The sequence below is a fragment of the Gasterosteus aculeatus genome, chromosome 7, assembly GCF_964276395.1.
Source record: "Gasterosteus aculeatus chromosome 7, fGasAcu3.hap1.1, whole genome shotgun sequence".
NCBI classification, from domain to species: Eukaryota; Metazoa; Chordata; class Actinopteri; order Perciformes; family Gasterosteidae; genus Gasterosteus; species Gasterosteus aculeatus.
This window is the reverse complement of record NC_135694.1, coordinates 5,918,735-5,931,432: the sequence shown is the minus strand read 5'-3', so window position 1 is coordinate 5,931,432 and position 12,698 is coordinate 5,918,735. Positions and strand designations below refer to the sequence as shown.

At 45.7% G+C, this 12,698-nt stretch overlaps 1 protein-coding gene across 8 annotated transcripts in view; it reads right to left on the bottom strand.

Moving 5' to 3' along the window:
- rbpms (RNA binding protein, mRNA processing factor) overlaps positions 1-12,698 on the bottom strand; it is a 29,400-nt gene continuing 16,702 nt past the window's right edge. The window contains exons 5-9 of one of the 8 annotated variants that reach the window (XM_078106222.1): positions 11,675-11,825; positions 9,685-9,812; positions 7,844-7,913; positions 2,639-2,759; positions 1-2,229 (exon numbers count right to left, since the gene is read on the bottom strand). In XM_078106222.1, the coding sequence (XP_077962348.1) occupies positions 7,851-7,913; positions 9,685-9,812; positions 11,675-11,825 (342 nt within the window). In that variant the 3' untranslated portion in view covers positions 1-2,229; positions 2,639-2,759; positions 7,844-7,850. The remainder of the gene's footprint in view (positions 2,230-2,638; positions 2,760-7,843; positions 7,914-9,684; positions 9,813-11,674; positions 11,826-12,698) is intronic. The other 7 variants (XM_078106224.1, XM_078106223.1, XM_078106225.1 and 4 more) reach the window with 7 other exon arrangements.

The window sequence follows — 12,698 nt, the reverse complement described above, 5'->3', positions numbered from 1 at the left end:
TGCGGGGATGACGTCAATCTTTAATGGCAGATGGCCGGAAATGTCTTCATTTAACATTTTCATAAAAACTCATTTGATCACTTTTTTTGGGGGGTTTCAAACAAACAAACCTCTGCAATTCACTGAAATACAGTTCCTCCTTACAGCGGCTAAAGTACATAAATATCAACAGTACTGTATGCGATAAGGAAAAGAAAAGAAGAACACACACATGCCGTGAACATGCACAGAACACACAGTTACGCACAGGGTACACTGAAACTGTTGACAAAGGGTGGGATCATCATATTCATTTCCAGGAACTTCTGTACCGTACTGCTGGCGAAACACAAAATGATCCATTCGTTCGAGGTTTTTCTCTAGATTTCACAGTGAATTATGCAGGTAAAACAGTATTCATATATCAGATACAAACACACAAAAGAAGCTCTAGAAAACCGCCAAAATTAATATACAATTAAACGTACAATAATACTTACAATGAATTATATGGTGGGCATCTTCTAACTTTAAAAACATGATACCCATAAAAACACACACACGCCCACACGCACACGCACACACACACACACACATCTTATAAATACTTGTTCTAATAAATTTGGTGCCACACTTGGCTTTAAAAAAATGTCTGTAAAGCAGAAACTGCTCCAGAAAATCAGTTGACATGATGTGCATATTATTATTATTATTATTCATTACAAACACTGACTATATGATTTCACCACTCCAATATGATTGTACACACCTGGGCTAAACTTTGCGGGGGAAGATTGTATTTCTTGCGGTTTTTCTGTTTTTGATCGTCACGTCACTGAAGTGTGACTTGGCCTCATCAGAAAAGTACAAGAGTCACTGTTTGTTTTTCGTAAAAATGCGACATAAATGGTGGTTTTGGCGTCAAAATCGTCAGAGGAATGAGATCACTCGATGATATGTCAAACAGCAAAGACGTTATTGCAGGCCCAGAATACACACGATTACAAAAGTTTTTAGTTTTTTTTTTTTAACACTCCCAATCTTCAGTAAATTTACGAAAGCAAGATGATTCGCGTTGGCTCCCTAAAAATAGACAAAAGAGACAAATTGCTTAAAGTGAACATCCTTTCAGGTGCAGAGTGGCTCTTTTGGAGTGACACCAAAAGAGACATGCAGCAAAAACAAAGTCGTACTTCATAAGAAATCAGACTGAGGACTACAAAGCAGTCAAAAACGGAATAATTCCACTAGCCTAGATAGCTCTCCAGTGTAAAAGAAAAATGCCTTTGGTCTTTTGTTTCTCCGTACTGTGCCGCTGTCCTCCCGCTAGACAAGAGAAGGAGCAAATTCCTTATTTTAGCAGGGCTCAGTTTGCGGTGTTTTGCAGTCTCTGGTGTAGCTCTACTTTCACAGCGATGCCTCGTTGCTGTCGCTGCCTCTCTCAACACATCTGATTACCTCCGCCGAAGCTGACGGGCGAGATCAGGTGTGTTTCTCTCTCACGACGATTTCAGACAAAGGACCAATATGTTTGCTTCGTGAGGTGAAGACACCACGCAAAGACGCACACCAGCGACCCTAAAAGCCCACGGTACGTAGAACAGACAAGAGAAAACCCACAGGACTGCTTTGGCACAGCAGGGGCGACTTTATAATGGCAAAAAAAACAGGAAGGATTGAAAAGAAAAAAGAATTATAAAGTGTGAGAGCTCCTCACACGCTTCGTCACAACACGAACCGATCGAACAGAACCATTTCAAACAGTCTCGATTACAAAAATACCTTTTTGTATTTCTTTAAAATATCTAGAAATGTACAGCGTTGCTTGTTTTTTTTTTCTTCTCACTTTTCTTTTTTGCAAAGTCATGCTTCAACATGTATCTAATAGTCATAATAACATTAATATGAACGATATACAGAATAGTAATAATTATAGTCGTATAATAACATTACCCGGCGGCGCTCCGGAACACCACCTCTGTACGCCGCGCGAAACGTGCCGGCGCCGCCCTCGCGGCCGCAATGAACACGTGCGCAGCGAGAGGCCTTGGCGGCTTTGTCGCGCACGCCCCGCTACCTTTCACGGAGGTGTCGTAGGAGGTGTAGCCAAAGCGCTGCCGGTAAATCATGAGTATGTAACAGTATAAAAAAAAGGAGTTGGGAGGACTTGGGGGGGAGAAGAGGGGGGGGGGGGGGGGGCTCGATGTGTGATGGAGGCTGGGGTCTAGAATGTCCTGAGGCTGCTGCTGCCTAAGAGAGAGAGAGAGAGAGAGAGAGAGAGACAAGGAAAGGGGTGAGGTTGCCATGGTCACCGCACACGAAACCTCGTCCTCGTCTAATGAAAACACGGGGGACGGCGCGACACAAACACATTTGCACACCCGTAAAAATCACACGCCGCCACAAAGACTGACGCGCGCGCACTTTTTAGATAAAAAGTCGCCGCGCTGTCAATATGGCTCTCTGCTGCTGTGTTTTCCAGCAGATGTCTCTGGCAGTGCTCATACAACCCCACCCCTTCCCCCCACCCACCAAATCAAGAAATTAAATAACAAACCCGGGACATTTGTCAGTTGTTTCACATCCGACCCCCGAAATCCGAGGCGAGATTTACACCTTTTGTCAATGTGGCCACAAAGTCCCGAGGCCGCGAACTCACCGACGGTACGCTGCTCCGCGGGCTGCAGTCGGGTCAGTCACCCGTGGGTTCTAATTGGACACGAGAGGCGATCGGCAACGCCCGTCACAGCCGGCCACGGCCACCATCACACATCAGGAACCTGAGGACACAAACGAAGGCCGAGTTTGACCAGAGTCCTGACCGATAGCACGCGGGGGGTCTTGTTCCGGCTGTCGATTCAACGTGGATTCCTCGGTGTTATTGCTGTTTGACCGCGATGTGTCGAAGACTTTTGAAGGCAACTTATGGCTGAAGTACAGCTGTGTGTAGCTTGAAAGGGACACCAATTTGTGATTACAAAAGACAGAGAAAGGAAATGAACGTTCAGTATCATGATGTTCAGTCTCCAGAAATACTGGAGGACACAAAGCAACTGGAGCTTGTATGAGATGCTCTCGGCCACACCTTTTAAACCTCACCCACACACACAGTTTTGTAATGCAACCTTTCTGTAAAGGTTTAGATCACTCGAGTGACGTCTCTAAAGCAATTTTCTCAGATTCAACAAACGGAACAAAGCTCCTACGCAGCCACGGCAGACCCTGTTAAACTCTTTCCTCAGGATGTGGGGCACACACTCTGACCAGGGGACCGACCCTTTAAAGAGGCCGAGCCTGTCGAGCTCCAAGTCCAACTGTGGCAAACAGGATGTTGGCTGACAATGGTCTTAAATACTTATGTTCAACTGCTGCCTAACAACCATGTCTCCTATGATCCCTTTCCAACAAAACTCCCCCATCTGCAACACCGGCAGACCGAAGAGAAAGGCCAACCCTCCGACAACCCCCCCCACCGGATGTATCACCAAAAATAGACATGTCTCGGAGGCCGGGGCGACTCGGGTTGGGGAAGAAGGGGGACTCTTTGGAACAATAAACCATCAGTACACCAAACATGACCTTAAGAGAAAGAAACGGTGGAGAGGCGGTCGAGTTGGGAACTGTTCCCCGATCGGAGCGCGCTGCGTTAACGGGGGCACGGCTGGCCTAGCTAATGCCCTGTTGCGCGTTCAATCAAGGATGAGGGGAATCGATGCGCCGTACAGCCGCTTGGCTAAGCTGATGCAACGCATACTTCCAGACCCCCCCCCCCACCCTCCCACCCCCCTATTTGTTCTGGCTGAGACACCAAGGTTAAAGATTGGGTTGATCATTGAACATGTCTGGGCGGATTAGGGAACGGTTTAGTGATTCGCGAGCTTAATGTGTTACATTCAATAAGTCAGGCCCGGGCGCATAATGTGAGATAGGTAAACACGTAGTGTTTGACAATGTGGGAAGGGACTGGGTTTGCAGTAAATGTGTCCTTTGTTTCCTCTTTTTTTCCAGCCAGGCTTCAGGTGGCAAGTGTTCCTGTGTCTGTTATCGGTGCTCATTGATCTGGTGCTGCGAAGGAAGAGCGAGAATATAGAACCAACACCGACTCCGGTTGTCTGTAGTCTGCAATCAATGAGGAAAAAAAAAACAGTTTCCAAGTTGTGAAAACCACTCTGGATGGTATTTGTCTTTTCTATCTAATCCTGCCACAGATGTGTTTTAATCTCTCATCTTCATTACCGGGAGCCCATGTTCGAGAACGCTGTGTGAAAATGTAAAGTGCGCTCAATTTCTAACTCATTAGCCTAAAACTTTTCACTAACACCCGTATGGCCCTTTAAGATCTCTACCTGCGCAGCGCGGCCCACGAAGAAGAGGCGCGTCTGAAGCCCCTTTAATCCGGAGAAAAGCCTTTAGGCCCCGGCTGTGTTTCTCACATACCAGCAATCGCTGCTGGAGCTGGGCGGTGATGAATGCAGCTGCTGACATGTATCTAGGTCTGAGACCCGGTGCAGGGACAAGGCCACGCTGTTGCTATTACGTATGTGTGTGTGTGCGTCAGTAGGGGGTGAAGGAATAAAGTACCACTTCCTTATTAGAAGGGGCCCCAGCTGGTCCTCAGCTCTCCAGTGGGAGTTAGTCCAACTTTGTACAGGAACCATTGGTTTTGTCGGGCTATTGGCCAAAAATCTCCTGAGGGCAGGCAGCCGGACACACACATACACACACACACACACACACACATGTCTCTCTCGGGCTAACACACAAGCATGCATGATACTCACCGCACTCCCCCAGCATGTCACATCAGATGGAAAATCCGGATTACCTTTGCCTGCAGTTCACTAGGCATTAATGTCCACTATTAGGGTTGTCTTTGGATCCAGCTCTGTGCCGGAGCATGAAACGTCAAATAGAATTCCGCTTCACAAGTAGTCAGACGAACGACCGGCCGAGGCCTCCCGGGGTCGCACAGCAACAGAGAAACCCGCAATGGAAATCACTGAGTCATCACAGTTTAGATACCAGCTCCCGATTGAATGATCAAGAGCTGAACATAAACTTTGACATCCTTTGACAGCAGGGATGCCAGGTGATTAGGACAACTCGTCACCCGCGACGACTAGAAAGACCCCCGGACACTTCCTCACTTTCAGCTGCTCACACACACACACACACGCGCGCATGCATTCATGTCTGCCACGGTTAGACTTCCGAAGGCGCGCGGCATTCTCTGACACACGTCCTTCGAATGCCGAGACAACCACCGAGCGACCACATTGCGAATGCCCGCCGACGCGCTCATCAGCGTGAGCAACAGTTCACAGGCGCCGGCTCTCTTCTAAGGCACATGGCCGAGTCACGGCGGACGGATTGTACAGGTGCATTCTTGTTGTGTTGCAGGAAACAACAAGAAGCTAAAATTCTCGGGCCGATCGCAGCGGGCGAATACGTAACCCTATCCCACATCGACACATCGAGTAACTGTGTTTCTAACTCGACTGTGGCCGTTGTGCAGAGCAGAAGGGGCCAAGAAAAACACAAGTTGTTTGTTTGCAGAGCTGCAAAATATCAGGGACGGACAGAGCAGCGGGGCCAACTCAACACTGACAGTTGACCTTCCTTCTTCCTGTATTATGGTTCCCATACTGATATATATATATATATATATGTATTATTTACTTTTATATAATGCCACGGTGTGATTCTGCCATGATTAGATCCATATTTTCTTACTTACCTATAGTGATACCTCATCACTTGTTCCTGTGTAGTTATGGATGAACTCAGGTCGGTCTCTGGGATTTGTTTTGTACGACCGAAATCCTTTTGATTGTGCGCGTGTTCTTGCGTATATTTGCCCGGGCATGTACGCATGCACACCACGCAATTTGAGTGTGTTGCTTATGTGTACACCTGCTGCGGTGGCCTGTGATTATCACAACATTCTGCCTGGATGTTGTAGCTTCACTACACCCTCTGCTGAGAGGCGGATGTGGGCATGTTGTTGTTTCATCGCGGAGCTAATATCCACTGGGGCAGCCTGACCGGCCAAATGACTTCCTCCCTGTTTGATGGAGCAGTAATTATTTCCTCAAAGCCCCTCCCACCTCCACTCCCTTCCTCCTTTTACCCCCACGATAAAGACAAAGTGTGGTTTTTTTTCTGTTCTCATGTAGTTTGTTTAGTGTTTGGGAACAGATAAGTGGGCGAGGATGCAGGGTTACAGAGGGACTACGGGACTAGCAGCAATCAACGGCTTGATGAATGTGGGCCTCCACCCCAGCCACCCACTCCTCAGCGACTCCCCGAGGGGTCGGGAGAACATGTTTCTTCCTGTCCCGAGAGGGAGGTTACTGGGGACAGCGTGACTGGCGCCGAGTGCAAACGCACACACACACACAGACACACACAGAGAAACACACACAGACCCAGTCAGCCAACAGAGAAACACAGACTAGCAGGGGATTTGTTGTGCTTTCTGGGTTTGTTTTTCCTACAAGCACAACAGCGTTCGGTGTGTCCGAGGCAGATGAGCGAGGCGCACATGCCGCGTAGCTCATGCGTGGCTACGGTGGCCTCATATGCTTATCTAAGCACTTATTAGAATCCAACTTCTCTGTTTCCTGTCTGCAGCGCCACTGAAATGAATTCATCTGCGATTTATTTTAAATCCATCCCTGTGGTAATCATTTTTTAATAAAGATTCATAATAACTGCCCTTCCGGCAATACCCAAGTACCTCAGCAGATCGCGGTGCATGTTCCACATTTACGACCATCCATGCTTTATAATTCTCCACTGTGCACTTTGTTGTAATGCGAAAAAATGACCAAAAAGCTTTTATGAATTAAAAGTTGTATTTCATCCAGCCAGGGTCTGACAACATGACAAACATTCCCTAATATATGTTGTGCACCGGGCAAACATCATCGTAGGACAACAGTTCATTCTTTATGTGTGCACTATAATACACCGTCCCTCACACACAAGTGCAATGAATACGAGGCGTATTTCCAGAAGGGAGATCTGTGGAACCATGAAGTTCCCTCTAATCCTCCACAGAAAACCCTGAGCATGTACAGTATGATCCTAATAAAAAAGCAATTCAGTGTAAGAGGAGGATTTTGTTGGAAAATCATCAAGACGCATAATCAGTTCATTATAAGTGGTGGAAGAAATATTCAGACCCTCCATTTAAAACTGCCCTTATCAATATCTTTAGATTAGCGACGGATTAAATGGCGTACAAGGTGAAAGGGCGAGTGACTTTGACCACTGGTTATAAAATGACCTATCAAAGCCGCTAATATGAGCATTTTAGCCCGCCTGTTTTTTTTTTTTTCAAATGTCGCCATATGAGAATCATATATTCTGTTTGACTTCCTACCTTTGATGGCTGGGATCAAGCATCACACCGCCGCCCTCTGTGGCCTTTGTGAGATAGCGCTCCCCGCTAAATCGCGTCTCTCACGTCTTGCGATGATGTGCGAATACTCGCCGTGGCTCCTTTACTCTCACATTTACTCCTAAAAGGCTTGTTTGTTTTGCGGCACGCGGAGATGTGACTAATCACTTGGTTAGTTTGGCAGTAGGCCGGACGGAGGGCTGTCGTGGGGGGTTTGAGCGTAAGCAGAGGGGGGGGGGGGGGGGCGCTTACTCGACGAACACGCTACACGCACACGGAATACACTCTTTGATATTCCCCGACATATGTTTAGAAATACCTCCGTGCCTGTTTAAATCAAGTGTCATAACATTTACTAAAGGTTTTTCACAGCGCAACTCACACTTCTTGGTCAATCTAGAGCCGCTTGTGTACGTCTGTGTGCGTGTGCATGTGTGTGTGTATGTGTGTGTTACTCACACATACTTCAGCAGAACTGCCTGGACTTCCATCCCTGAGGAGTTCCATCTGCAGGTGGGAGCCAGCGAATCTAAACACACGCACATGAATACACACACATATACAAATATATGAGTCTATACAACGTACATTTACACAAACGTTGAATTAATATTCAATTTAGTATTTAGTAATAGTAATAGTTTTCTGTCACTTAAAATGTTATTCCCGCCACCCACCCACCAATATAAGGCTATTGCCAGCTGCTGGTTAGCCTAGCTTAGCATAGACTGGCGGCAAAAGCTATCGAAATCCAGCTGCAAGCACCTGTAAAGATGCATAATTAGCTCCTTTTATTTTCTATGTTTATTCCAAAGGATAAAAAACAATAGTTGTATTACGGGGTGGTGGCAAATTCGAGGCCTGACAATCTCACAGCTCCCCCAGTTTCCACGATCTTTATTCCAGGCTAAGCAATCGGCTCAGCTTAACATAGAGTCGTAAGAGTATAACAAGAAAGCAAATAAGCCTAATTGCCATAAAAAGTCCCTAAACTCATCAAGCTTTTTAGTCAATCTTTGTCATTCGGTGGATTTTTTTACGTAAGCATGTTTCATGGGTTACATGAAACAGCTAAAATGTATGAGCAATCCAATTACATTACTGTGCTAAAAAAGATGACAACGGCTGATAAACCAGGGAGCCATAAAAAGCTGAGCCCGTTACCACAAATTAGTGTGTGTGTGTGTGTGTGTGTGTGTGTACCGTAAGAGTGTTTATTATACATATATTTATGTCTCCCATCCGTATCTCCTCAAGGTTGGAAAGGGTGGTGAGATGCGAACATTACTCACGAGCCCTTCTTGAAAGCCAGATTCCCGTTGTGTTTGTCAGCTCACATAGTATACGCATGTAGAATTATGCCAACTGGGCAGATTCACCTCGCACTTATTTCAAATTCTGACATCATCTGCTTTAGTGTCTTTGCTAGCGGGCTTTATACCTAACTCACCTTAGCATCTTAACTATGTACGGAATCTATAGACCCTCTGGTAGAGATAAAAGAAGTGAATAACCCAGAGACTGTTACTAGTGAGAAATCATTGCAAGCTTCAAAAAGACAATCGACAAACAAGTATTCAGAAACGGTACATCTAATGCTGAGATCTTAACAGGGTCAGGCAGCTTCAAACGTGCTCCATGAGAGATCAATAAAGAACTCTTATTTGAACCCGCAGTGGAACAGTGCGGCTTAGAAAGCCTCAATAAACTAGAACATTGTTGGTCGGAAAGGGGGGGATTTGATTGATGGAAGTCTGTGATGGTCAAAAGTCAATGCAAACATTTGAAACCAGTGAACCTTCTAGTTGTACTGATGATGCCGCTGATGGGGATTAATAAAGTCACATGGTATGAGTTAGAGTGAACGGTCAAAAATGGACTATACTCATGCACATCAAATATTTATGAAGTCAATTTCTTCTCTATCAATAAACCGATAAATCAAAGTCTCAAATTCCTGCTTCTATGATATTTCAGAACGGGCAGTTTTTAAGATATCATTAGATTATGATCATGGACGTAAGAGAAAAAAAGTTCTCCAAAACCAAAACTACCCCCGTTGCCTGCAAAACAACACGCATTTAACCAGCAGCAGAAGAGCTGGAGAACTAATCAGAAAATGTGCAAAATGCACAGACTGGGTGGTGCCCCGAGGTACATCTGTGGAATGGAGAAGAGAGAGATTTCAGGGCTCTGGGCGGTGGGCTCAGGCAGAAGTGAGGGGCGGCGGTCGAGGTGGTGCTGGTGGTGGTGGAGGTGGTGGTGGTGGTGGAGGAGGAGCGGACAGGTTCGCAGGTTACCTGAGCGTGGAGCGAGGAGGGGTAGGTGAAAGCGGGCGGGAGGGCCGGTGACAGCTCCGCCGGGTACAGCGGGTATGACGCCCACACGTCTGGGCTGCTGGGATATAGAGCGGGCACTGTGAGCTCATCTGTGGAAAGAAGAAGAAGACGAGGAGTGGAGTGAGGAGGGTGGCCCGTGGACGGGTGGGTGGCTAAAGAGACGGCGTGGAGGCGACGGCGGTGAAACGTGGTTGCGAAGGTGGAGTACAAGGGCAGCATGAGTTTTCTGAAGAAGCTTCCTCTCATTTCTTATGGATTCAAATATGTGCTGGTCTGCTCAAGCCTGAGCCACATTGGAGAGAGATGTTCATCCATTAGCACCTACAATAGCAACCCTGCTAGTGGAGTTGGGGCATTATTGGCAGCTCTAAACTGCTTTTCATTGGATTCATACATCATACACTCCAGCGACCCTACACAGCTTTGCCTTTTCTTATTACATACAGTTTGAAATGTTTTCTTATGCTAGTAATGGTATCAGGATTATTTATCTGTAAGCTGCAGTACACAAACAACGCCTTTCATTAATGTAGCGTTAGATTACGTGTCTACTAAGGCTGCATGAACATGATGCGTGAGCATGATCAGTGGGTCTAGCACAATATCTTGCCAAAAAAGCTCGCGTGTAGCATCAACTGCATATCTCAAATCCTTTTTACCCCAATTCCTGTTTTAAAATCTGTCAGCTGGAAAAATTGCTAAATCAGTCGGAGATAACCAAGGCATGAAACTTACATTGGCTTGATTATCTATTTAGCTTCAGCTCTGACAATTGTTGTTTTTCTCCGCTTGAAATCATAGGCACACTATTTCAAAACTATTTCAAGTGGTAAATCTGTCACTATTGTTATTATTCTAAAGCTGCATATGTCCCGGGTGAGAAGGGAAAGATTAACAGGCTTGGCAAAACTCTCTAAGAGAGGGCAGGGACTACCAAACAGTCTATTACACTCCCTTTAAATCTAAGACACTTCATTCTGGATAAAATGAGAGGAAACCATCCCAGATGTGACAAGTTACTTGAGTTGAATGTGAAGTGAAAAATGGTGCACAAGTGAAGAGTTGGGTGACAGCGCAGAGTGGTGCAGAGTAAGCGTACATTTAAAATGCAAAATCAGAAGAAGAAGCAGCTTGTGGGAGCGCCATTGTATAACCGTCCGATCCGAAGGAGCCTCTTCCCCCGAGCTCAGTGTTAATCGCAGCATGATCAGAAAACTGCCTGATTTAAACATCTCCTATCAGGAAATGACAGCAATTTGTCTCATGGTGATTACGTCACGGTTTCATTAATCGTTTCCTTCCATTTTCCACTGAGGCCCTAAGTACACACCCTTTCTCTGGCAAAAAAAAAGAGATCCAAGATAAGAGTGGTCTGGTCATTTAGGAGGAATGTTCAGCCGCAGCTGGCCCCCCCTGTTCAACAATCAATGGTGGATTCTTGCAGAATCCTTGACCACTGTGGAAAATATTTAACTAAATGGAGATTTTTTTTTTTTAAGTGAACAGAGCTGCAATTGAATCTTCTACACACACCTGATACTCAAAGGCAATGATTCCAAATAATGAGAGCTATGGCTAACAGTGAACGTGAACGGTTTAGGAGTCGTTAATGCAAGAAGTAATGACGGGGTCGAATGGTAATCAAACAAGATTTCAAACACACATTTTATCATCAGGAATCGGGAATGATACAATCGAGGTGACAGGTGACTGAGAGAAACGCTATTGACCCGATTCTCAAAAATGTCAGTGTTTTGAGGGATAAAACACTCGATCCAATCCAGAGTCAATCTTCATTTTGCCCTGATAGTCACGGCTGAAGCTCAAATTCTCTACCAATGACAAATAATGGGTAACAGCTGTCCAGTCGCCTCCAACCGCAGCAACTAACGGCCAAAGGGAGCGTCCACACCGACCAAGAGGAAAGAGGAGAAATGCTCAGAGTACTCACATGGGTCTCGGCTAATGAACTGCGGCCCGGGGCTCTGCTGGGAGGGGAGGGGGTTGGGGGTGCCAACCAGCTTGTTCTTGGCCATCTTGGTGTTGGCTTTGGCGAACTCCAGCCGAAGGGTCTGAGGGATCTCCGGATCAAACCGGACCCCCTGAGATCAGACGAAGAGATGTGTAAGCATAAATATTGTTTCTTAGCCGGCTTTGAAGTAGAAAGGAAGAGATGGACTGGTAGATTGAAAAGTGGAATTATCATAAGGACTCAGTCAGCATTAGACTTTTTTACATATGTTTTTTACTATATAACTTACAAAAAAGCTAATGTCAGGTCTATAATCATAGTATAATTGCAAAATGTTCATTGCAGATTTTATTTGGTATTCCAATTGATACATTTGATAATTATTAATAATTCTATCGCTTTTAAATGCTGATCAAAGTTAGTGTGGAGACCAATTTCCTGCAAGGGTTAACAACACGTCTATCAATTGGTTATTGGATACCCCGTGTTTTCCTGGACAAATCTCAAACTCATCATCATCTCTTACTCAATGCGGACGCTTGTTGAATAATTAGCAACAGTTTCCATTAAACAAACTGTTCCTTAAACAGAAAGATGAAACATTGGCGATGCGACAGAGAGAGCGACTGCTAGACTTGATAGTTTTGTGCCTTAGAATAGGGATGAAGCAGCCTAATTCAAACCACATGGATACAGTTCTAATGACCTCTCACTCTCAGCCTCGTTGTGTTTTAGATCTCCGTTGGGACCTGGCTGATACCTGGAAATGACACGTTGCATCGTTTCATCTATCAGCATTTCTTAACCAAAGGGTATCGTCTAAATCGCAAGAGACATTTTCGGTGGCTGAGACGCCGAAGCTCGCTGCTGCGGAAGGACGTAACGCCCACTTTAAAAAAAATCCAAACTTGATGACTCAAGGCCACGACGCCCTCCTTCTTCCCTCCCCGCTGAACCCTGTAGCTGTAACTTAATCTCATGTTATCAAATCCGCCTATCGCCG